General features: G+C 40.1%; 2 protein-coding genes across 2 annotated transcripts; one reads left to right on the forward strand and one right to left on the reverse strand.

Moving 5' to 3' along the window:
- The first annotated feature begins 5,630 nt into the window (after positions 1–5,630).
- LOC103371455 (homeobox protein Nkx-3.1-like) lies at positions 5,631–6,443 on the forward strand. The gene is made up of 2 exons (XM_008300785.1): positions 5,631–5,823; positions 6,052–6,443. The coding sequence occupies exons 1-2, from the start codon at positions 5,631–5,633 to the stop codon at positions 6,441–6,443; spliced, it is 585 nt and encodes a 194-aa protein (XP_008299007.1).
- A 7,457-nt stretch (positions 6,444–13,900) lies between these two features.
- On the reverse strand, positions 13,901–24,333 carry slc25a37 (solute carrier family 25 member 37). The gene is made up of 4 exons (XM_008300786.1): positions 24,040–24,333; positions 19,180–19,408; positions 18,790–18,846; positions 13,901–17,310 (listed from the first exon to the last, which is right to left on the reverse strand). The coding sequence occupies exons 1-4, from the start codon at positions 24,232–24,234 to the stop codon at positions 16,781–16,783; spliced, it is 1,011 nt and encodes a 336-aa protein (XP_008299008.1). The 5' UTR covers positions 24,235–24,333; the 3' UTR covers positions 13,901–16,780.
- Positions 24,334–24,951: the final 618 nt, after the last annotated feature.

The raw sequence follows: 24,951 nt of genomic DNA on the forward strand, positions 1-24,951 counted from the left end.
ACACTTAGAGACAGACAACCAAGCACACTCACATTCACACCAAACACACCAGTTAACCTCAACATGTTTTTGGATTGTGGGAGGAAGCCGGAGAACCCGGAGAGAACCCACGCTTCATGGGGAGAACATACAAACTCCACTCAGACAGATCCCGGGTGTTCTCACCGGGATGCGAACTGGCGACCTTCTTGCTGCCAGGCAACGGTGCTAACCACCGAGCTACCTTGCAGCCCTTCACAAAATTATAATTTCGCAAATTTGTATCTATTTTTTACATTTCTAGTTATTTGAGTGACAATTGTGAATTCTGCCTTTTCTTTAATGGAAGGGTATGAATACATTTAAGGATGACTGTACGTATCTGTGAGATATGCAATCCAACCTGTGAGCTCCTGGTCTACTCCAGGTTCTCCTCCCTGCTGAACGAGCGTGTAAAACCTTAAAAAGAAGTTGCCCAGGAGATGTCCTAATCAGACGCTCTAACCACCTCAACTGGTTTCTTTCGATGCAACAGAGCAGCCAGCTCTCTCCGAATGTCTGAGCTCCTCACTGTATCTCGAAGGCTGAGCCCAGCCAACCTATGGAGGAAACTCATTTCAGCTACTTGTATCCACGACCTCATTCCTTAGGTCGCTACCCAGCTGAGCTCATGACCACAGGTGAGGACTGGAATGTGGATCGACTGGTAAATCAGGAGCTTTGCCTCCCAGCTCGGCCTCCCTCTTCACCACGATGGTCTGGTAAGTGCCCGCATTACTGCTGATGCTGGACCAAGACATCTGTCTATCTCAAGCTCCATTTTCCCATCATTCCATAAACAAGACCCTGAAAACAGGGTCTTGTTGTCAACCTGAGTGACGTTATCTTTTCTTCAACTGCCTCTCCATTGCTATGCTGTCTGTTTGTGTATGTGGAGAGGGCCGGCAGTTTCAAAGGGAGGGACTCACATGCACTAACATGCACACATGGCTGGACGGGCTACCCATACACAGAACAAAGAAGTTCAGATTACGACACGCACAGACGGACTATGACTTCATTCTCTGCTAAGGATGGCATTACACCACGATAAATGCTGTCACAGCCTGGCTCAACCAGCCATGACAAAGGTACAAGATGCACAGTTTACAACTGTCTGACACAATCAACGATATAATCCATTGTGATCACAAGACTCACAGTCAGTTTTATGAATAGAGGAATTTTTATTATGTATACTTTGCCAGCTCCTTTTAATTTATGTATTGTGCTGAAGCTCAGTGAGGTGGCTATGACTGTTGCCATATTGGCAGTCCCTGACTTCCAACTGAGGGGGAATCCAAAAGTGAACAAAGAGGTGAAGCAGGAGTCATTAAAGGCAACATCCCACCTGTCACTTACAGCAGCAACACCCTCCATTATGCATAACTGTGTGCCTGATACAATTTTGTTTATTTCTGCTTTAAAGGTAGGCATTTTAACATGGAGGTCTCTGGGATTAAGTCATTTTTGGAATCAGCCTAAAGTTCAAGGGATTGCCGTTTTTGGCACGTCCATGTTGGCTTCATGTTTTTTTGTCGGGGGTGCTACTGAAGCCTGAGCTGACACTAGACACTGTAACACTACACATCATTGTTTGGTACAGTTTTGGGTCTGTAGTTTTCTTTTTAGCTAAGTAGGAACTACATGCAATTTACTGTGCTACTTTTAAAATCATAAATGGCGACTGAGTAGGCTTACAATATGAATTCATATCCAAACCTTTTATCTGCATTTCAAAAAAAAAAAACTACTGATTGCAAAGAAGCACTGCTATTAATTAATGATTGTATACATTGGTACATGAATGACTTATATTTGTCATTCTTAATAAACTTTCTAAAAAAAAATAGCATGGTGTTCTCATACATTTTTAGGGCAAAGAAGGGCAAATAAATAAATAAAAAAAATCTAACTAATTTTAAGTGGCTGACATAATTATTTCACTTGTGTCGTTGTGTTTTCATTGTATGATTTTGTGAAGACAATAAAATGTTAAAAGTACTTCTATTTTTTGTCTTAACTTATATGTTTTTGATTTTTTTTTATATATCAAAATATACGGTGACCCATTTTGACAGTTTCCTATTTTGCCAGCAGTGCATTTTAAAGGTGTTCTCAGGACATATCAGGACAGTTTAAGACTGAGTCATGAATTCAGTGTTTAATTCCTTTTTTTCGTCTTCTGTATATTGTTGTAAGAGGGATAATAATTATAGAATTGTATTAAAGTGGGAGCTGAGGCATTTGAGTAATTCAGTAAATTGTTTCTAGAACACAAATCTTCACAAAGTGTCTCATTTTAACATTACTCACCCTTTGCTTATGTGTCGTAGTTGTGTTGTTGAAAGAGAGAAAGACGAATGAATGAAAGAAAAACTTTCCAAATAAAGGTGCTTGATTACGCTGTTGTGATGAGGGTCAGTTTAAATAGACGATGACGTGAGTTTGGCCATCAGTGAAAGACCCATTATGACTTAACCAAAAAGATTTGAAGTCATGCTGTAGTTATGTCAGCTTTAGAAACACTGATATGTCTCTGGCTATGTAATAGCCTTTAAAAGCCAGCCTGATAATCTGGTGTTTATGATTGCTGCTGAGATGATTCGCAAATCCAGGAGTCCCGCTGTCTGACCGTCCACCCCGAAACAACTAAATCAGCCGAAGAAGTGGCTTTGTAGTTGTGAGCTAAATGACGATGGGACATAACAGTCGACGGTGTGTAATCTTACTCTCTTATCTGTCAGCAGAGAGGCTCATTGTGTGGAAGAGGCAGCTGTTGGGCTACTTTGTAGAGACCTGATGTGTGGATTTAAAGCTCCCTCTACTGGAAGACACAACCAGCACTTTAACATGGCAAAAAAAAAAACTCTCTATTTCCATCATCTGCACAATTATTCCACATAGCATTTGGAAAAACAAATGCTTCCTTTATTCACAATCACAAAATGCAACCTAAAAATGAAGTTTATTCAAAGTTTCTGACAAGATAAATTTGGTCAAACCTTCTACATAAAAGCCTTTTTTACACTCCGCTGGAGGTTTGTGTTAAAACCTTAAACTGACCTCTTCGGTCGGATTGCATATTTGTTATGATGTCATACAGTGCACAAGGGAAGATGATACTCTCTTGAGTGATAACCAGGTGCAGGACAAAGTATAAAACAACTCTGATGCTGAGCAGATAAAAAGACACAAGTCTGACAAAACTACTGTTACAACAAAGACTCGCTACTCACCAGCTCAGACAATGAACTAGCAGGAAAACAGCAGAAGATTGATGGCCAGCGACTTTCAGTGGCTCAAAGAAAACATTGTCACCACATAGTTTGTACTGTGGAAGACAAATGCCTTCCCGGGCTAAAAGGTCAGGGGTTCTACTGCGTTCCGTCTGATGTGCAACTATGCAGCTAAATATCTGCGCAACAAATGCATTTGCACAATAAGAAATAAAAGAAATGTCATTGTTTTTACCCTGAAGCAATCATGTGGATTGTCAGAGAACAAGGGCAGAAGATGACAGCACTGGTGGACTCTTAAAAGAACAAAATGTATGATCCTCCCACCCAAGACAAGACAGGAACTCACTCTCACTGCTGACTTTGTTTATGTTCTTGTCCTCACACTACATGTGGTTTCTTTTTCAGCCAAGTGACGATGCCTCTGACGACAACCGACCATGTGTTTGGCTTTTCTTTTTTTTTTTTTTAAAGTAATATCAAAGTGACCTACATCAGAATAAACATGCGCAGTTTCAGAGTTCAAAAAAAAAATCACCTTTTCCTTCCACATTCGGTATTGCATGATCCAAAAACAAACATAAGGGACTTTAAAAGAGGGAGAATACCTGTGTCTAGACGAAAGGATAAAGGCTTTCTGTGCTTACAGTTCAACACACTTGAGCAGACAGACAGTCGCAGACTAAGAATTCAGGGTAAAACATATCACACTGATAATCTTAATACTGTGTTGACAGGACAGCAGGTAATGCTAAAGAGGACTCTCAGTAGATTTCAAACAGATGGTTTCTCTAAATGATGATCCAAAACACGCAGGACAGAACATGCTAAACGTGAGTCAGTAAAAAAAATGTCTCTGTGATTGATTTACTTTAAAGTAGTCATTACAAGCTTCTCATTATTGTGACTTTAGTGTGTGTGGTTGGTGCAGGAGAAGTTGCAGGAGTCAGCGGGACCAGGGGGCATGGAGGGGGTCGTGTTTATCATACCTACATTCATGCATTTTCAAATCAAGCACGAAATCCCAGAGCAACGCAGACCCCGCTAGTAAACATCTCAGTCGCTACGGAAAGGTCAGCCAAAGCCACAGAGAACAACAAATAAACAGCCACCTAACAACGAGTGTGTCCATTCAGGAGCCGGCCGAAATGTGTCCAACTCATTAGTGGTCCAGGAGGTATGACCACCCACTCTGACCCTCCCCTCCGTCCTGGACCGCAGACAGAGCTGTCTCCCTGAAACCTGCACACACAACTGGGCGACTTGTGCTGAGCCGGTAGGGGCATGAAGATTAAGGCATAAATCCATTTAACTGCTATGACACCTTATACTCGAATAATGCTGCTGTCTGGACTTGTGGTGTGTCTGGAGCAGGAAGTTTTGTCTGTCTGTAAGGACTCGTTTGACCACACAAACTACGCTCATAAACACATCCTTTGTTAGTCTTCTATTAAATTACTATCTCATTTTAAGTTCTTTTTGCCTTGATCTTCTATAAGTAGATCTTAAAGGGTACAACTATGGGATTAAGTGACAATACATTCTCTCTATATTTTCATAAACTTCTTGATTTTTATCTTCGCACATAGTTTTGTTGGTTCAGAATTGCTCCTTTGCACTGATTGGGACTGCACTTATTTTGTTGTACTTTTGGTACTTAGACATTAAAGATTCTGATTCAATATGCAAACCATATTGAATCAAACCTAATATTTAATTTACACATATGAAAGATACCTCTTTGTATCATGCAATGTCATGAATACATTTACATAGTTAATAATTCTATTCAAGTAAAAAGAACACAATCAATTCAATAGCACCATAAACGGCTGCTAAAAATGTTGAATCAACACCCCTCTGCTGAATGGTTTTTGGTGGCAACAAGAACATTATCACCTTCATGAAGGGATTTAATGCAGATTTACTCCTGTATTGGTCTGTATTAGTTGAAGGTAGGTGTACTCTGTGAACTGTATACAGTAGTATTATATAAAATCTGTATAAAATGGAGACTTTAAATGTGTTTTTGACATATTCATAGCAAAGCATAATGTAACTTATTTGAAATGATTAAAATGAAAGACATGGAGAATTGCGATACTTTAACAATAAAAGACTTGATTTTTGTTTGTCCTCAGAAATCCCCATCAAGTTGATCTGAAGAGGCAAACAAATGAAAGCTACTCAAGGTAGAAGCAGACACTTGTGCCCCGCCTCCTTCACTTGTCGGTGCAGTCTGGATGGACCCGCCCCTGCTCTTGTATAAATTCAGACCGTGTGAGTGCGTGAGGAGACACACTGCTTCGACCACGTCTCCCCCCCGCTGCAGCTCTCTGGCACTTTGAGGCCTCCGATTTGTGGATTACTGGGATGGAAATGTCTGACACAGTCAAACCTGTGACCTCCTTCCTCATTGAGGACATCCTCTCCATTAAGGAAAGCACAAGGCTTCATGGGAAATGCTGCTCGCAGAAGATGGAAAGATGTTCACAGTGGAAAGAAGAATCTGAAAAGCTGTCAGCACAACTCTGTCCTCGGGAGGAGGCGTTTGGAGTGCAGACAGGTGAGCTTCTGTGGAATCATGTTATTTAATAATAAATACATTATGGATTTATATTGTGAGAAGTTGTAGAAATGCAATATAAAAGTCTAGTTTTACAAGGATTTTTTTTTCTGAAAATATTTTTTTATACATTGTGGTGATTGTTTATCTTACAACCAGACTGATATGTAGGCTACAAAGCTATATGCCTGTTGAACTAACTGATCACGTCTGTGCTGTACTCCACAGAGTCTCTGAATGCGTCCTGTTCCAGTTCCCCAGAGTCAAGTTTTTCCTCCACAGGGAAACAGAAGCGCTCCAGAGCCGCGTTTACGCATCTCCAAGTTCTTGAACTGGAGAAGAAATTTAATCACCAGAAGTACCTGTCCGCCCCAGAGAGGGCTCACCTGGCCAGCACCTTAAGACTGACCGAGACCCAAGTGAAGATCTGGTTTCAGAACAGGAGGTACAAAACGAAACGAAAGCAGCAGACACCGGAGTTCTGTAAGGACGCGTACAAAGCAGAGGGACTGAGAGAGGACTTGGTCAGGTCATCACTAATAACTTCCTTCTGTAAAGCCTACCAGTACAGACCCTACCTGTGGGACTACAGCGGCCCCTGGGGCCCAGTGTTGTGGTGAAACTGGACTGATGTGTGGAGTTATGATTTATACTCATAAACCAACACTTACTATGCCTAAAACTCAAGCTCTGTAGTCACTACAATGTTGATTCTGTGTTATTTGACATAGATTCTGGATCCAGTGTATGCTCTCGTGTTCTCTTCAGCAGACTGCCTTTTAATATGGTTTTGCTCATTAAAACATGTACAAAAATCATGGCATGGGTTTGAATGGCGACGTATTTCATCACTCAATTAAGAAGTGGCATTGTTGATTAAATCATTAATAAATTAATGTTGATAAAAGGTTTTCACTAATTCTACTTTTTTAAGGCTCTAAAACGTTGCAGCTTTTGGGAATACCTCAGTTGTACACTCCAGTGTGTTACATTCATACATCTTCATACTGTTTTGGAAAACCTACAGATCATTTTGTGATGGTCCACAGTTTGTTATTGAAACTTTAGTATAGCAGGATGTGAAGAAAGCAGGAATTTCTAAGATTGTTAAATGATCATATATCACATGTGACTTGGATACAATCAACCTGTGTACAAATGGCTTTAGTTGAATTTGAAACAGTCATAGAAAGACCAGATAAAGATGCACTGTATACTGACATTTTGAGTGTTTTACACTGGAAACATTTAAACTATCTGCATGAAGTTAAACTCTGTGATGATAAGACAACGCTGAGATAGGGATGATGTTGTCAATGAGGGCAGAAGAATGAGACCTGATTCCGTTAAAGAGTCGCTGACCTGAATACGAGGAGATAAAACTGCTCTTCAACTTTCTTGAGATGACATCATGAGAAGAAACTGAGAAATGAAGCTGAGAAATTCAGAATTATAAACCCATTAGCTCATAAATGTAGATAGTAGTGTTGTGGCGAGAAACAAAAGGAATAAACTGACCTCAGATGAGAAGATCCAAAAGAAACTGCATGACTGAAGCAGTACAAAGTAATAGGATACAAGAGTTAAAAATAACCGAAAAAGAAACACACAATCTAAAGAAGTACAAATTTCCAGATGGTCAAAGGTCTTGAGCTTAAACACAAGGATAGCTAAAGTGTATCTTTGTTTAAATCAAAGACAAACATCAAGTTCAGTCAGAGGATGCCACTTTTGTTTGTGTCACTGAGGCCTGAAGCAGTCATGTGTCTGACCTCATGAATGCGAGTTTTTACAATAGATAGTCGGAACCTGTTTGTTCAGACAAGATCTACTGTGAGACATGCAGAAAGAATACAGAGAGAGGGCAAATACGTTGAAGGCAACATATGGCTCAGTTGTTGTGTTTGCCAAGTTTTGTGTAGTGTTTTGTACTCGGCTCTAATTGAATTATAGCCCCTTCAACACTCACACACACAGGATATACATGTAAACCAATCAGTCACAACATTAAAACCACTGACAGGTTAAGTGAATAACAGTTTATCTCATCAATCTGCTCAAAAACATCCTAAGATACACAACAAAGAACATTTTGATCGCACATCCATGTGCTGCATCAACACAAGTTTGATCCACAAAGTCTTCATCCTTCAACTAACAGGACCTACTGCCAATGTTCCAGAGCCAGAGACCGCAGGACACCCCCATGGGACCCATGTCCACGCACACCTACACAACATTAGGCAGGTAGTTTTATTGCTGTAAGCTACATATACAGTAATACATGATAAATAAACATCTATTTTTCCAAGTGGTGTTGCTGTACATAAAAAAAAAAAAAAACATTAATTCTCCAAAACAGTTCATGTGTACACTTTGTAACGTCGGGCTTACACTCATCAAGCTACATAAATGTGTTTTTGAAAACCACGACCTCGAGGTGAATACCAAGATACAAGTCTATCAAGCTGTCATTACATCAACACTCTTGTATGATTCTGAAACATGAACCAATATCAAGTAAAACAACTAGACAGGTTTCATCAACGGTATCTACACACAAACATGAATATAAAATAGTTTGATCATGTCACCAATGCTGAGGTTCTTTACTGGTGCTCTGTGACAAGCATCAAAGCTATGTTACATCGGAACGGACTACTAATGGACACACTTCGTCTACCCAAACAGTTTCTCTTGAGCCAGCTATCCTCAGGAACCAGAAGCTCCTAAGAAGAGATTTACGGATATCCTCAAAAAGACATTCAAAGACTGTGAGATAAGTAATTGGGATACAGCTCCACTAGACAGACTAGTGTGGAGGAGAACAGTTCGTGACAGTGTGAGGTCCTTTTAAAGGAACAGGAGGAAGGCTGAGGAAGAGACACAAGCCAGAAGAAAAGGCTGCTAAGGGCCCTCAAAGTGGGACAGCTTCCTGGATAGATGCCTAAACAAAACTTATATGGACCGCCGTGCTTGTGTCAAGTGGCAGTGATGATGATGATACTCGTCATCGTACAGTATGTCAAACCAATGCCTGCCCTATTGCACCTGTCTTGTCGTGTGTCTTGTGGACCTTCTGCAGGTATGTGTGCGTCTTTTTTTTTTTTTTTAAATTTATACTCCCAGATGTCCTCGTGTGGCCTTACCACAGGAATCACACAGATAAATAAGGAATGTACATTGTTATCTTGTGATGCAATCCGTGCTTTGAATATTGAACGTAGCCTGCTCTTGTTATCACGTGTTGCCCTCCTCAGGTGAGGTCACAGCTGTGTTCATCAAACTGTTCAACCTGCAACATCAGTGAAGTTTTAAAGTGTTCTGGTTGCGTTTCTGGTTGAGTAACATTCTCCATCCCAGTTCCTTTTCTTAATAAAGGGTAATGTTGCACTCTGAAACCCTACACCCCATATTAAACAGTAAGTGATTTAGCATCGACACAACAAACACTCTGTACTTACTACTATGTAGCACTTGCAGGTATTTACTACCACAGGAACTCAACATTTGATAACTTCAGGTGTGAACAATGGGGAAGTCTTGTTTTGGAGATGAAATAAAATGTTGGTACAGGAACAAAAGAATTCTGAATCAGGTCTGGCGGGATACTCTGCAGTAAGTCATGCATCACATACACTGTTAGCTGACAGCTAACCCACCGACGCTCATCAGTTTTTATTTTCATATTCATCTATATATTTCTGCTGCAGGTCAATTAAGTCGTGTTTTTTTTCAAATGACTAAAACAGTACAAATCACACTAAATCTCATTTTTGGATTCAGTCTCACCTCGACACCAATTGTTTAACAAAGCAACGGGTAGCAGACTCATATATTGTACTAATTTATGTACAAAATGGTTTTAAAAACTGAGAAAACCTAGAAGGAAAGGACGGTCTCTGTCACCAAATAATTCATTTCAGCTTCAGCTTCAGTTTACATGAAGGAACTCAGAGCTGAGTGGAAACGAGGTGTTTGTCTCATGTGCAGAGAAAGTCTGTTTAACCTTTTTTTTTTTTGTAAAGGACAGGTTTTGAGGTTTCCTCTAAATTTGGCATAAGAGTTATTCTAGCAGCAACCTGCAGTTCCTTAAATATCCACTTGAAGCTGCCTCCAAAAGCAAATCAGTCCCTGTTAGTGTTTCCCAGCCAGACCATCCTCTAGACTGACAGCACTGTTAGCTGGGAGTCTTTTCTTATTAATCTTTCAATACATCATTTTACTGGTCGGAGCAAATCAAAACAAGTGTTTGATGTCACACTTTGTACAAAAGCAGCTTCTGTGTTTCTTTATTAAAATATACAAACTGTTACTGTTACTGTTTACGGACGGTTGTCTATCAGTCTGACCAACACATACTTTTTTTTTTTTAATAATTTGGATCTACTGGACACAATTTGAGTCCTCAACTATATTTTTTTTAGTTTTGTAAGTTATATTTCTGAAGATATTTAACCCTTGAAATGGCTTCCCAAGTGCACTCTGTACAAGTAGGGCCTCGTGCTCAGCCCGTGCCGCTAATAAGAAAAAACGCACCAGGATAACAAAAGTGGCCTCGGGCTTCGCCTTCGTGCTCAGCCCGTGCCACTAATAACCTCCTGCAGGCTGTTGCAGATCTGAGGAGCTGCTACAGTCAAAGTTTTGTCCACAACCTTTACTTTTTCCACAAAACGGCACAGTCAATACGCCACTGTGGGAGAATCTGAGGGCTTTGATGGAGCTGTAGGCGGAGAAGATTTGTGAACAATTAGGTTGCTGGATGACGAACTAGTCCAGCGTTACACATGAGCATCACGATCTAATGTGTGCATGTATCAGAGCTCCGGTGGCAAACCCAACAACAGATGTGTCTGGCTTTCTTGCATATACTTTTGCAATACAAGGAAGTGATATCATTGTAAAATATGAAAAAAAAGGAGTTTCGTTTATTTAAACGGGCAGAAAAACAAAAAGAGGAAAATAACATTTTTAAAAATGTATTTACACAGGCTTGTTTTAACGATAAGAAGAGGATCCAAGTTCACGATAGCCAAGTGTGCCTCTTTGAGCAAAACATCAGGGTGTAAACTATTTCCTACAAAGATTTTTATCATTTCCACAAACAAACAAAAAAGTTCTCCTCTATGGTACGGACATAAATCATTTAAACTTATGTTATCTAGGTTTTCAGAATACAGTTATTTACTTTGAGTAACTTTGAACTATTTATGTAAAGCCTGAACACCAGGACAGGGGCCTAAGAAGTGAGTGTAACCTCGTGCAGGCTGGTATGCTGGGCTGACTCAGTATAGCTTTACTGGGCTGATAAGATGGCACGCAGGATTTAGGGCTTTACATATTTAAGACGGGCATGTTTGTGGTAACATAACCAAAGTGTGAGCAGAGGACTGATGGATCCGATAGAAGGAGATTTGATGGCACTAACCTGTCTGACTCATAGACACCTGGGCAACAAGTGAAGATTATCGTCTTTTTTTTTTTTTTTCTTTATTCCTGCGTTGAAGTCTAGAAGGAGTTTTCATCACCTCAGTTGTCATAAATGTGGCCAAATAATTCTATCAGTATAAAGTGATGATATTGTGAAACACATGTAAAGATCAACAGTGTGACTTGAAGGAGAAGCTGCAGAAATAAGATCCAACATGAATCTTGATTCTTAATGATTTCCTTAAACTAAAGTGAGTTCTTATCAACAGTGCCACCGGCTGCACCATTCACCAGGCCCTCAGGGTGAACAGGTAATTAGACATGAAGAGGGCAGATAGGATCTGTTTTGACGGCATTGAGAATCCGACTGTATCTCTCAGTGTCTCAGGCTGTATATGGACACGCTCATCAGATAAAGGAGCTCGTTGAAGGGTGAAGCTGAAGGTTAGGGGAACGGTTATTATTGTACTCGCCATTGTAATACCTGCACTTCCGCAGGCTCAAAGAGACACGGTACATTGGCTCACAAACACACAAGACTTTTTTTTAAAAACAACATCCTCTTGTCTGTTACCTTCTCTTTCGTTCTTCAGGTTTGGGGAGTGTCTGTAAATCTGTTTGGGCCACGTGGATTAACTGGATTTGACAAGTAAATGGTGAAAAGCAGGGAGGAGGAGTTCATAACATCACTGCCTGATCTCTTTTTTCTATATCTAAAGGATGAATTTTCTAATACATGGAAAAAAAGCAAGCGGAAATTCCAAAACATACTGTCAGAGTTTATCTTCAGCTTTCATGCTGTTTTTTTTTTGTTTTTTTTTAGAGGTCTATGAGTGCAGTGCAGTCGTGGAGCCGTCGTCGTCCTCTTCAAGGTGGCCAATGATGCTTTGAAAAACAAGCAGATCTTCTTAACAGATGAGGAGAAAAGCAACCCTGACCACAAAGACAGCCTTTGTCAGTGCTCCAATATGCCGTGACTGTCTGACAAATTTGCTGGAGTTGATAAGGAGGTTTAAAACAGCCCTGATCTTCTCATGGGAACACTCGTAAACTTCCTCGGATAGTGTAACTGGATCCCTCATGTTACGGACCCAGCGGAGCAGCTGCCTTTCTTCTCCCATCAGCAGATACACGACAGCATCAAACTTATCCGATGGGTAACATTGATTGTGCGGCTGCAAAGAGTGTGCATGAACGGTTTGTGTGTGTGTGTGTGAGATAGTTGAGAAACAGAAGGAAGACAAGCAGAGAGAGAGAGGAGTAATTTTCCAGGTTTCTTATCTTTGAGATAATTATATAAAGTAGTGGGACAGTTTACTGCAGATTGAAGTGATTAGAGATAATATGACAAGGACGGAGGACGTGGATGAGGGGGGCGTTCATTGTGCGCTTCAGATAAACAACCTACTCGTGGACGAGGGCGAAAACTAAACACTTCAGGGTTACAGCACAAGTGTACGTGTCCCGAGGCATGTTGGGTCGGAATAAAGCTCTGCCCTGTCTGCATCTCAGTAAATAATCAGAGCACTTGTGTTTCTGTTACTGTATACTGGACTGTGTGCAGAAGTAATACAGTATTTGCTTTTGAATAAACAGCAGGAATGAAATATGGGAGAAAAACTTACAATTACTACCTGATAACTGGGAACAATATGAAGTCAATGAGGGGAAAAAAGTTTGTGTTCAGCTACTTTTAATGAAATGTTGGTGTTGATAGGTTGCGTAGTGATGGAGCAACTAACAGGCATATTGTTAGGAAACAGGTTTATCAATTAGGCAATCTGCAAAACAAAACATATAACTTATATTAAACTGACATGAAGAAATTCAGAAAGTTTTTAAATATATACACATGTGCATTAAAACTTTTTTTTCCCCAATTTGATCCCAATGTACAGTTACACATACAGGTGTAAAATTACTTCTTTTTTTACCCCCAAAGTACAAAGACTGAGCTTTGAAAGTTAATAAAGAGTTGGTTGAGTTCTTTGATACTTTTAGAGATGCAGTTTGTTGTTTCATAACTGTTTGTGTTATTTTGTTCTGCACAAAGGGATACTGTAAAGGAAGAAAGAAATATATTACATCTTTTTTTCTTTTTTTACTTTAAATTTACAGTATGTGGAAAGTAATTAGCTCCCAAATAAATTTAAATACTTGCACAGGCTGAAAACGTTACTTTTTTTGAGTCAAAAATAAGAGCACAGTCGGCAGCACTGGACTGACTATAGCAACGCTACGTACCCGGGTACTGGATGAAGGATCTAAACAAAGTAACAGCACACATCAACATCATCTCTGCCTTGAGGGTTGTTGGCCATGTGTCCAATGACAACCTTTATCTGATACTATGCTGCCCTCTACTGGAGCTGTGCAACTCCTGCAAGATAAACTTGAAAGGGTTGGTTCACATATAATTCTATTGTTTTCTCACGCCCTACTACTAAGTAGGGGTATTTAGCTATGCTAAAAAGATGGTTTGGATCATCTGAATCATGTGTATTCCTGTTTAGTTTCATCAAGGCTTTTACTCTTTTGTTTTCATTTGTGTAGAAATGCTGCATGGCTGAAGCCCATCATCTGAAAGACGAAACAGAATATCAAAGCAAACACTGATTTAGTTCAGAAACAACACAAACACACAGCATTCCTCACTTGCATGTTTATTTCAGCTCCAGTGTTACATACTGTAGCAGCATTATCACAATCATTTAACATTTGCACAGTCAAACTTCCAAGCTTTCCTGTTCCGGAGATGGCATTCTGCAAAAAAAAAAAAATCACCCCACCTCCGATTTCAATCATTTGTGCGTAAATAGCATAAAAATATTTACATTATGGAAATCCTGACACAGAATACCAAGTCTCCTGTCTATTTTAAAATGTAAGTTTCTATTCGAAGCTCTACTTTAGTGATTATGATATGACTATAAAGACTCACTGTTATAAATGAATGCCTTCGTAGGAATGAAGGGGGAGGGCACACAGTGTTGACTGCAGGAGGAATGCAATAACTTAAACACCTCTTTTGACTGGCTTCATTTTAATTTTGCTTATCGTGATTAAATTAAAATCAGAGTAGAGTTTCCTAACTGGAGCCAATACAGTGCACACACGCAATCTGGTTTATTAGCTTAGAATAAAACACCTGCATAAAGCAATGCTAATTAAGGCCCTTTTATCTTCAAGTTATCCATCATGTGGAATCCATAACGCATGAGAAACTATATTTATTATAAATACTTTATATCGTCTAAACTAACCAAATCAGTCACTAATAACTGAGTCACAATATGATTTTCCAAACATACTGAAAACTTACCGAGACATTCATAGTAACGTACAATTTCCACTTTTCACTGCTTTTTTTTCCAAGACGCCACTGAGCTCCAAACACATGCAGAACATCTCGACCTCTAGAACTATGCAAGAGATTCTCAAGGATTCAAGTGATTAGGTAATTTAACACTACTCTGGGGGGGGGGGGACTTTAGAGGGAAAAGATGGAATCACAGCAGGCAGGCACAAAGAGTAGCATCATACAGATTAAAAGTAGGATGCATAGAATAGAATGCATGTCTTTGGTTTATTAATATTTACCCAACTGTACAAGCGTGAGGAGTCTGGCTGCTAAAAGGCTTTCTGAGACCGCTGGAATCTGACAAAGTTTTCCAGAGAAAGGGGGAAAAAAAAAAAACCTTCTATAATTAAAAACAAATAAATCTGGCTGCTTTCGGGATTACATCAATATCTGGCAAAATGACTACTGACTCCAAAATAGACAATAGACTGGAGAGAGCAGTGAGCACACAGGAAATGTGTAACTACAACAGGATGAGTGAAGATTAAAAAAAATAAAAAAGCATCGCCTGCTTACCAGCCGAGTTCATCAAGTTTTTATAAGCCTCATGGTAACAAAATATACCCAATATTATCACTCAGTTTCAAGATAAAACTATAGTAAAGATGTTATGTTTTGGATCACAGAGTCTGCGTGTTAAGTCTTAGCCAAACATATATTATGTATTTTATATACAATCTACAACCTTCATTTTCAAGGTCAGCATGAAACACATTCACACAACAGGCCACTCCAAAGCTAAACATCACACTGGTACAAATGCACGTGAAGGCTGAGACGATGCCACCGTCCCGAGTAACAGCCTTAATCTGAGCCACACTTGGAGCTGCTCAGAAATAGCCACTGTCAAAATATATATTCATGTTTGGAATACCTACAAACAAGCTGCCTTCTTTCTACAACAGCTACGCTTCTTTAAATTAGACAAATATTGTGCGTGATTCAGGAGCATTGTAGTACTGCGCTTCAGCAAGGCAAATAACTGGACCGTTACGCCCTACACACCTTAACACTGAGAAACGGAGTCTCTCAGGAGGAAAAATTGTACGTTTAGTTCTTAATCTAATCAGACACGATACAACATATACATGTGGATCTCTTTAAAACCAGGTGCGATGTTTTCATTTTTCTCCCTTAAGAGCAGAATGTGACACGAGCAGGTTTACGTTATGTCAAAGACGTGGCGAATAGCATCATATAAAGCAAGCTCACAGCTCTAAAGGGAGAAGCATGCAAACATTCCTGTCTTAAAGGGATATACATGCATATGTTACATCACATCTTTAATTAAAAAAATAAAAAAAAGATTTAAAAAAAAAAAAACAAGATATTTGATGTAGATTGACACTCGACCACTTGGTGTAGAGATAGCAATTGGGGAAAAAACAAAAACAAAAAGACCACAGTGTGAGTGATTATAACACAAAGAGCCTGTTTAAGATTCTATCTTACAACAAAACGGAGTGCTTTTTTCATATACCTTGGACCAAACAAAGATGAAATATAAAAGACTTCCTATGTGAAGAACAGAAGAGCTAAATAGGGTAAAAAAAAAAAAAAAAAGGTGAAGCAGTGTTTAATATTGATGAGGCACATGGAAAGTGCAACTGTCCCATCTGTAGAGGAGTGGAATAAAGAATGTGGTGTAAGAGTTCTTTATAAACACGCAATGAAATAAAACAAACAGCTCTGTGTTTCTTCCGCATCCATAAAATACAAGCTTCAGAGAGCTAACAAAATAAATAAAAAGTCCCAATATTAAGAAATACAAACATAGTTTGAGACAACATATTCCTGTGGTCAGCACATCTACACACAAGAGATTCTGGAGAACTTGTGGTTGATGTGTTTGTGGAGTGGAGGAAGAAAAATATAACAATCTTCTACAAGGATCAGTCCTTTTAAGAGCATAGTCATCTCTGTTGCATATCGTGGTTGCGCAACATCATCCCAAGTGACAAACACATGCTGATAAAATGAACAATGAGGAGTGGCATTCTGTGCCACACCTCCGCCATGGTGACTTCCTTGTGAGATATTAACTGGCGTGATTTCCTCAACAGCACACGGAAGAAAGAAAAAAAAAAAAAAAACTGAGCTCACACACCTTAAGGTTGTAGCGTTCTTCCGTCAGTCCAGGTATGTGTGGCTCTGACGTAGTTTCCATTACAGCGGGCGAGGTCCTGCCTCTTGTTCCAGCTGCTGCTTTGTCAGGAAGTACTTGAAGAACTCATACACTGACCAGGCGATGGCAGTGGAGGGCATCTGGTATATAACCCGAGCCTGGACCCCTTTGAAGAAGGCCGGCAGACCACCGACCCGGTACACTGTCCTGAAGGCGTTGGCCATTCCCGATAGGTGGCCGCTGATGTTCACGGAGTTGAGCGCTACGTTCTCCTGCGTGTTGAGCAGCGTTTTACACACATCGAGTGGAGTGGTTATTGCGGCGGAAACGGCTCCTGCAGCTGCTCCCGACACTATGTGGCTGCCCGGGTGGTAATGTCTGTGGGGGTTCAGCTGCTCCTGCATCAGTTCGTAGGTGATGAAGTGAACGGCCTGGAAGGGGATGTTCATGGTCAGCTGTGTGCTGTAGCTGCGGTAGAAGGCTCCAATACCTTCGGTGCGCGTGACTGTTCGAACACAATCCCAAAGTCCCCGATATGGAGAGTTGTACATTTGCATCCTCTGCTTTACCACTAAACAAAGAAGGGAAACCAGGGAGTGCGTTACCATGTTTTCATTACATGTATTCTCCATACTTTGCAAAGAAAAAAGACAAATATTATTTTTAAAAAAGACAATATTGGGAGTGATTTGTTAGGCCAAAAAATATGATCACACAAAAATAACTGGTGTTTTTAAATGGGTTTTAAATGCAAACCAGATAGTTACTCCTTATCATCATTAAACAAGAGATCAAAGAATAAAAATTAACAGCAATTGGACAAAGGACTTCTGAATGATCCTAGGAACATTTTTTAACAACAGGTATGCACTACAGTTTTTAGGTGCACTCGTGTGCATTTACTGTAGCAGGATGGTGTATGCAAAAGCGTACAGTGTAAACTCCATCCAGCCGAGCAGAGTGGTTCACTGATGTTGATGTACAACAATGAAGCACCATGGCTAAGAGGAATACAGTATGTATGACACACAGGTAATTCTTGCTGGTAGGATCCATTTGGCCCCATTAAAGCTTCCAGCCCCAATTCATTATTGGGTGTAACCAGACTGTATGTAGACTGACTTCTCAACATGTGGACAACAAAAAAACCCACAAGTGCGATTTTTGCAAATTTGATTTAAACCACATTTGGCACAACACGCTTTAAATCAAACTTCTACAGATGCGTCACAGTCTGTACGCTCTGGGGCTCAAAGTGCACTTTAATGTGTCATCTGCAGCCCTCGCAATGCAACTCATGACGTGTGAAGTGCTCATTAGACTCTATGCTGCTGCTACCTGGAGGATAACAGTCTGTGGACAGATGCTGATATAAACTGTGACGGCCCTTTAGGGAGAGGTTTGTATACAATGTATAATTTATTGAAAAATATTTCTACATTTAAAAGTTACGTCACCAGCATATCTACGCAGGTCCTGATGCCAATGTTGTTGCTACCGCAGGAATCCATTCAGATAAATTTGATCTGATCACTTACAAATAACAGTGCTCACAGTCAGTCCTAGACATGATATGAGAAATCAATCTAATTTGAACACAGCTTTTGTTTTTGGTTTTTGGTCTTTTTTTGATTTGTTTGTAGATAAAAAGAACAACTAGATATTATTCTCCTGGCTCTGTGCTCAGGCCTTAGAAAATCTCATCTGTAATGGGTGATTTCAGCCAATCACAGGGCTTAGCACTGATCACATGAGATAGCACAAATCGCAGCAAAGTCCACAGTGGGACAGGATGTGGTGGTGCAGTGGGTTTGATGGAAGATTATCACTCGGGAGAATGGGGTTTGAATCAAAGCCACAAAGTTGACTTTGAGCTCGACCATCTTTGAAGCAGGTGCTCGTATGGTGTGTGGGGCTTTGAACAGACAGCTGAGAGGGAGGAGCTGCATATTGTAAAATACTGTTTTGTGGTTTAGTTCTTATTTTTTCTAAATGTCTGCCTACTGCAGCTTTAAAGAAAAAAGTAACTTCTATGAAATGCTTTACTTACCTTCAGCTGGATTCATGATGGCATCATGGAGAACAGTGGCCACGCTACCTGCCACACCTGTTAAAACAAACAGATCTTGTTGAATCTAAAGTCTGGAACAATGCTTAAAATCATTTTTTACATTATGAGAAACACTTCAGTAGAGGTTGTGCTGAAGTACATTTTTTCTTGCTATTTACCTACAAAAAAAAAAAAAAAAGCACTAGTTTATAATGACATCACAGACACCATATGTAGATTTTTCATGTTTGCAATATGCACGTGTAAACAAGATGTGGAACCAATGAGATTTATCCCAAGTAGACTCCTCAAGGCCATACTGTTTAGTCTACTGTAAAATCGCTTACAGTGACGTCCTCGTGATTTGTGTTGAGACATGGAAACTCATACCATTGGCTAAATGGCTGTTCCCTCCACTCTGAAAGACGTCACTTAGTGAGCGTTTAACCCGTTCGTAGCAGGCGAAGTAGAGCGCATGGGCGGGCCCTGCTCCCATCATGGTGATGTTGAGGCCCCTCAGCGGCCTGAAGATCCCCTCTGTCCGGACGATCCTTTTCAGAGCCTCATACACGCTCCTGTACTGTGCATTTGGATCCGGCTGCAGGCTCTGCATCCTCGTCTGAAAAGATAAAGATGTAAATCTTAACCATTACTTATCATATGCTCCAGTTTGGTGACATGATGACAGCTACAGTATCCGAGTGAGGACTCAGCATGAATGCATTACTGAGACTGTGAGTTGCTTTAAAGTGGGCACCTGCTGGAGGCCAAATCATGATTTTTTGATATACTGTTCCTTGTAACGCTGTCACATTGTTCTGACACTAAGTGCTCTTGGCAGTAGCGAGCTCCTGTCTGAGTGATGTGTGTCTCTCCCAGGCTGGTGTGGGAGGCTGTGGCAGCTCTTTGTTTTATTCCACCATGCCAAGTTATCTGGACAACACAAAGCATGTTTTTATTTGCGAGGAGATCTGGGGCTGTCTCAGGAGATACGCCGAGTCTATCTTCCTCAACATGTTCCCCTGTGTTTCCTTCCTTTGGTTTGACAATAAAATATCACTTACATTTCCGCTGGATACAGATTTGGGAACTTGGGGCACACGGAACTTGGCAGCACAGTTTAGAATTTAGGTTTGTGTGGCGGCATTTGTGCGCTACAAGTCGCACTGTTCTGCTCAAGACTGGGGCCTTAATTTGAATTTTAGATTCACATCTCAGCAGGTGAGGCTTAGCGAGGTCTTTGACCCATAAAACAGAAGAAAAACTACAGTATAATGTTTTCTACATAACTTCTAAAGCTTAAGTTATGCTGGGTAACAGTTCTAGCTGTACCCAACAGCTGCAACTTTTTGTAGTGGGATGTTAAAATACATCTCCTATGCAACCCAGCCATTTCTACAGGAACTAAAACTCAGAGATAACTCATAGAAATGACGAGATGGTTAAAGTTATCAACTAAAAAGGTGTTAATTTTGGGAAGTACTACTTGTTAAACAACTGGTCAAACATCACAGCACTGACTACTAAACACTTTTCTTTTTCAATCATTCACAGCTGTCGGTCAGTAGACCTTTCATAAGTTTTCGTTTTCAAATGTTGATGTTGGTGTTGGCCAGTCCAGTTACAGTGAGAAAGTATGAATGTAAAAGATGCTTCTTTTCTGTGGACCTGGCAGGAGAGTTTTAAAAATTCTACTGTAACACAGACAATGCAGTGAGAAGAAAGCCCAGTACTTCAGCATTAACTTTAGAACAAGATCAGGTTGGATTATAATTAGGTTTTCAGCTGTTGTTGATTTATAAAACAAATAATGACAAGTATTTTTACAGTTGCATTTGTTTTCAACCTTCAAATACATTGTATACATGGCATTACTGCTGAGCAATTATTTAATTTCAATTTAAAATCACAATTTAAAACAATGCTATTGGCAAATATGAAAGGCTGCCGGCTAGGATAGACGAGGTGCAGCCATTAAAAAAAAGAGACTAATGCTGTGCTTCAAAATTGTATTTAATACGAGCAAATTGAAACTCTCAGAAGCTGTTTATGCTTGCCCATCGATGAATGTATATGACGTGGTTCAGGCATGCATTCTGTAACTACATAAGCCCTGTCTCGTTATGTAACAGCCACACCTCGCGCATTTCACAGTACGTCCGACCGAGTGTTTGAACGGTCATGTCAATGCTTTGACAAATTCAAACCTTTCCCTTTGTGCGACAGTCACACTTTTAATGGTCTCATGGTAATGTTCCATCACGTGTTTTATGTTTAAGACACATACGATTCTGAACGGAAACTTGACTTTTAAATACGTCACGAATCAGGTCATAATAACTGTCAGAATGATTGCAATTAGATATTTTACCCACATTATTCAGCCCTACAAGGTATACATGGCTTCGACCTCACTGTCACAGCAGCAAACACCAGCGTAACCATTTACACATGCTGAAGGAAACAGTCCTATCTATTACATTACACTGTGTCCTATCTTTCTAATTTAGATCTCTCAGTTCTGCTTCTATGGCCGTTGACTAATCAACTCTACAGAAGAGCATTTGCTTACACACACCCTTTCGCTGAACAAGGCCGATTCCAAATGTGTGCGACAGTGATAAGATACCCCTCCTAGCATTAACACAGGCTACTCCCCGAGTCCTAGATCTGTCTCACTTTTTACCGAGTCTGAAACATCACAGTGAGTGGACTGTTGCCACCAGCCACTGAACTCTGACATTCAAAAATCAGCACACCAATCCTTTACTCGCAACACACATTGTGTGAACACATCACAAGATTGATTTGAGAACTAATCCTTTACTTTATCAAAAACAGCTTCCTAATTTATGAACCGTAAACAAACACATCGTATTCTGATGCTTAGATGCACTGTTTTTCCTTCATGTGTTCCAAAGTAAATAGAACAAAATTACAACCATGTTTTATACTTTTGTTAGTTTAGCTTCTACACAATTTCAAAACTGTCTAAAGTCTAGATTTGCACACATCAAACTGAATGGACACCTCATCTACAGCTGGAAGGTGCTTGTGAAAACTTAGAAACCTTAAGAGGAAATGGCAACAGTGGTTTGGGTAATAGCCCATGAGTCAATATGGAAAAAGGTCAAGATTATGACACTGAAGCAAAGAGGATATTATTAGTTTTTTGACATTATATTATGAAGTTGTCTGAGCTAGGTCAAGATTACTGATGCATGCTTAAATATCAAAACAATGCTACATTGTTAGAGAACAAAAGCTGAGCATAAGAGAGGATTTCAGGGGCAAAGTTCCCCCTCAGACCAACAGTTGGCCATTTACTTTGGAGACACATGCTAATTTTTAACACGCTCAAAACTAGCCAGTAATTATACTTAATTACTACACAGTCACACACACCAACAGGCTTTAACTTCAAGATGGTATTTGTGAGCAAATTTGGCCTTCATTTGACAAACACTAGACATAAAAAGTGCTGGCAGGGTTCCTCCGTTTATGAACGCAAGTGACCCCTGCCAGGTATTTTCTCTATTAAAGCTGGTCAAACAACTGGAAATTCACAATCACTACCTGTGTACTCTATGATTGCCTCTACGTTTGAAACAACCAGGACAGATTTCCTCGACACCGTAGCGTCAAAGCAACAATTCAATAATGTGAGCCTCTATTATGGATGTGGATGTTGCACCAGGATTAACTTTCATTGGTTTTCTTTTTACACAAAGCTAAAAACACTGCACTTGGAAAATACCTTGTAACAGAGCAGAAGTGACAGATATTTAATCAAAATTTCAAAATCAAAATTTGTCCTTTCTTTGTCTAGTGGAGTATGACTGAGCTCAGAAGATTATAGTATGCTGCCTAGACTTCCTCACAAATAACCAGAATTTGACTTTTTATTACATGAGTAATAAAAGTGCATTAGTAGCAAAAAAAAAAAAAAAAAGTATTATTTAGTGAACGGAAAATGTCAAAACAATGTCTGATCTCCAGGCCAAAACCAAACTATCCTGAGTTTATAATGACTGCAGTGAGGTTTGGACAAATGGCTTTTGGACAATACTGTTTGTCTAAACAGTTGCAAATTCATTTCATCATGTTTGACTGATTGATTAACTTACTTATTGTTTCAGCTCTACTGTGTCCTGCATTTGTTGGTCACAAGGAGGAACAGAAAAAAACTACCCCCTCACTAACTGTACATTTTCTATACTTGCTTTTTATTTGCAACACAGTTACATCACCACTTACGGTCACTGGCTCATTTACTGTAGTTGATTTCCTTGTCATATGTACCGTGCATGCCCTTTGTTCGTGGTTGTAGTATTCATTTTATTGTGTCAATAAATACAGTGACAAAGATAGACTTGATCCAGTTAAGATAATAACTGTGTGGAGCCTGTTCATGAGGAAAATGGGGCATTTGAATAGAGATCATTTAGACACATGGTGCTGATTTGATCCTGGACTTTTAAGTAGTGATTTCCTATTGAACCGAACAGGGAAACATTTAATTTTTGAAAATATTGTTAGAGCATCCATTGTTGGCTACAAAAGTTTACTTTCTAACAGCACAAGTTATTATTTACACTTTAAAACTGGCTGTAACGTTGTGGTAATAAATATAATTGTAATTTTCAAGGAAGTTTGATTACCTCCAAACCATATACATGACCTTCAGTTTGCCTGAGTCAGAAACAGGAAAACTTAAGTAACATTTATCATTACTGGCTGAAAAAAACACGTAAGTCCGAGGGGGAAAAAACAAAAACACAATAGTATCGAAACCTGTTTACATATGACAAACGACCTCATGATTAATGAAGATAACTTTGCCCTAACCTTGTTAATAAGTGCCCGGGGTAAATTAAGGTTACACTGGGCGTTGAGTGAGTGAGCTCGCGGTGTTAGCAAAGTTCACAGTTACGTCGAAAAAGAGGCGAAACCCAGGAAAGCCGTTACTATTTGCTTGGTTTTACCGGACACGTTGTGTTTTAGGTCTAATTCACGTTGTGCTAGCCTGCTGAACTAGTTTGTTCAGTCTGCTGGTCGTGGCAGGCTGCCGTGCTTGAATTAGCTAACACAGAGGCTAACTATGGATGGGCAGATTTTTATAGCTAACGCTCGTTAGCCAGCGATAGCAGGGCGCCTGTACAGTTAGCAGAGCCCCGTAGCTAGTTAGTGAATGAGCCGTGGAGGAAAAACAAGTGTGCCCGACTGCTCAGCTCCCTCTGTGTGCGTTACCTTGACAGAGTCCACGGGGTACATCACCGTGTGCTCCAGTATGCCAGCCACAGCTCCTGCTGTCATGTGGGTCGTCACTGAGACATGAGGTGGCAAGCTCTCGTAGTCTCCGTCGCTATTAAACGGCTCGTCGTCTTTGCTCGTAACCTGCGACATCTCCAGCGTTGCCACCACACGCTCCGAGCTCAACTCCATGCGTGGTGAGCTCTCCCAGGCGGTCTTCCGTAGCAGATAACACTCAGAGATGTATCGGCGGCATGGATAACCACAACATCACTACTTACTGGAGTTCCAGCGCCCATGTGACGTTAGCTGGCAGGGGGCGTGGCTCAGGTGAACATGGACCAATCGCGTCACGGGTACTGGGCAATGGGGCGGGCTATCAGTCTGAGGCAGCCAATGAGAAGTTTCCATGCTAGATTCATCTGGCACTCAAAAACCTCGCTGTTACAATTTGTGCATCCATGCTGCTTCCCTGCAGAAGTTTTTGAATGGGTTTGACAAAAGTGTAATCAGAGAGTCCTGCTTGAGTAGATAAGTAGGAGTGGTGTCCTTATCAGTCAGCATGTGTTCAATAATAGGGGAGAGAAATTGTCAAACTCTCCTTTAAGATAAGAAAAACATCTACAGCTTGTGGTTTCTTCACACTGAATGTGGTTGTGCCACATCCTGGAAGAAATATTTAAATATTTCAACAAAAACTGCAAAATCTGCTACAGTATACACACTTTAAAACATCTTCAAGGAATTTAGTCGAATAAATGCATCTTTTCTAGCATGCTTCATTTAAATATATGAGTTTTGCATTTCTTGTTGATTGAACTTAAAATATTAATTTCTGCGTAGCATGTAGCTGCAGAAGAGAAGGCTGCGTTTTAGGGACTGCAGCTGTAGGACCACATTTTTACAGCC

The sequence above is a fragment of the Stegastes partitus genome, unplaced genomic scaffold, assembly GCF_000690725.1.
Source record: "Stegastes partitus isolate 25-593 unplaced genomic scaffold, Stegastes_partitus-1.0.2 Scaffold1590, whole genome shotgun sequence".
Lineage (NCBI taxonomy): Eukaryota > Metazoa > Chordata > Actinopteri > Pomacentridae > Stegastes > Stegastes partitus.

Excerpts from the sequence above, each read along its gene's own strand:
- LOC103371455 (XM_008300785.1), top strand. The coding sequence starts at position 5,631 with ATGGAAATGTCTGACACAGTCAAACCTGTGACCTCCTTCCTCATTGAG. Across the intron at positions 5,824-6,051 it reads GGCGTTTGGAGTGCAGACAG|AGTCTCTGAATGCGTCCTGT; the intron begins GTGAGCTTCTGT and ends TGTACTCCACAG.
- slc25a37 (XM_008300786.1), bottom strand. The coding sequence starts at position 24,234 with ATGGAGTTGAGCTCGGAGCGTGTGGTGGCAACGCTGGAGATGTCGCAG. Across the intron at positions 19,409-24,039 it reads ACCCCGTGGACTCTGTCAAG|ACGAGGATGCAGAGCCTGCA; the intron begins GTAACGCACACA and ends TTATCTTTTCAG. Across the intron at positions 18,847-19,179 it reads GAACAGCCATTTAGCCAATG|GTGTGGCAGGTAGCGTGGCC; the intron begins GTATGAGTTTCC and ends TTGTTTTAACAG.